This window comes from Crocuta crocuta, unplaced genomic scaffold, assembly GCF_008692635.1.
Source record: "Crocuta crocuta isolate KB4526 unplaced genomic scaffold, BGI_CrCroc_1.0 scaffold978, whole genome shotgun sequence".
In the NCBI taxonomy this organism is placed as follows: domain Eukaryota; kingdom Metazoa; phylum Chordata; class Mammalia; order Carnivora; family Hyaenidae; genus Crocuta; species Crocuta crocuta.
The window spans coordinates 666921-667932 of record NW_027530876.1 but is presented as its reverse complement, the minus strand read 5'-3'; the positions used below and the strand labels follow the sequence as shown (position 1 = coordinate 667932).

Genomic DNA, 1012 nt, shown 5'->3' with positions numbered 1-1012 from the left:
CCGGCCTGTCCGTGGCCCTGCAATCCTGGCACCTGAGCCCAAGCTGCCCCCCAGGCCTGGCTTTGCCGGGCGGCCCTGGGCAAGGGGCCGCCGGGTGGGGCCCGAGCCCCTCCGGAACGGCCGGCGGGCCTCAAGGGGGTGCCGCCCAAGCACCGAGCTGGGGGAGCGGCCCAGGGCCCCAGCTGGCAGCCGTGGAAGGTAGCTGGGGACAGGTGCCCAGAAGGGGGACCGGGGGCCTCCTTCGGTGACAGTTGCCCGTATTCCCCACCCCCAGCCTTTTAGGAGGACAGATCCGGGGGCCTGCTCTTAATCTCACTGTGCCCTTAGCAGGCGCCAGGCCGCGACCGCCAGGTGGGCGAGAAGAGGCCAGGAGCTCACTTCCTGAAAGCCGCGAACAAGGCACGCTTTACCCGGGACAGGGTTCCGGCCCGGCCAGGCCTTCCCTCAGAGGTGGCGCTGAGGACTTGAGTTCCAAGGCGCAGGGAACTAAGCTAGGGGCTGGCCCGAAGCGTCACTGACGAGCCCCCGGGGACGGCAGCCCCCGCCGCTAAGAGGTCGCTGTCTCCACCCCAGGATCGCTCGTGGACAGCTCTCTGTCATCGCAGCCACCGCAGATCATCATCAACCCAGCCCGGCAGAAGATGGTACAGAAGCTGGCCTTGTACGAGGACGGGGTCCTGGACAGCCTGCAGCTGCTGTCATCCAGCTCCCTCCCAGGTGCCTGCTCCCCGGGGTGGGGGGCGGCCCGAGGGCAGGCCCCCCCCTCGTGACGATGGCTCGCGGCGGGCCTGCCCCGCACGCCTCGCTCGGGAAGTTGGGCGTGCTGTGCCTCGTCCCAGCCCCCTCACCTTCTCCTGACCCCAGCCCCTTCCCTCAGCCTGGGGGTGCCGGCCCCACCCCATGCTTCCAGAACATACGAAGCCCCAACACGTATGTTCCGGTCCAGGTGCCATTTGAAGAAGTACTGCTTAGGGCTAGAAGCCCCTATAGCTGCCGAGGAGGCCAGGGAGCC

General features: G+C 68.8%; 1 protein-coding gene across 1 annotated transcript in view; it reads left to right on the top strand.

The window, feature by feature from the left end:
- The window catches only part of IRAK1 (interleukin 1 receptor associated kinase 1), a 13244-nt gene extending 12238 nt beyond the window's left edge, over positions 1–1006 (top strand). Inside the window, exons 9-10 of the mRNA XM_077769611.1 lie at positions 1–198; positions 574–1006. The exon at positions 1–198 is cut by the window's left edge and continues 241 nt beyond it. Coding sequence (XP_077625737.1) covers positions 1–198; positions 574–770 — 395 coding nt within the window. The 3' untranslated portion in view covers positions 771–1006. The remainder of the gene's footprint in view (positions 199–573) is intronic.
- Positions 1007–1012: the final 6 nt, after the last annotated feature.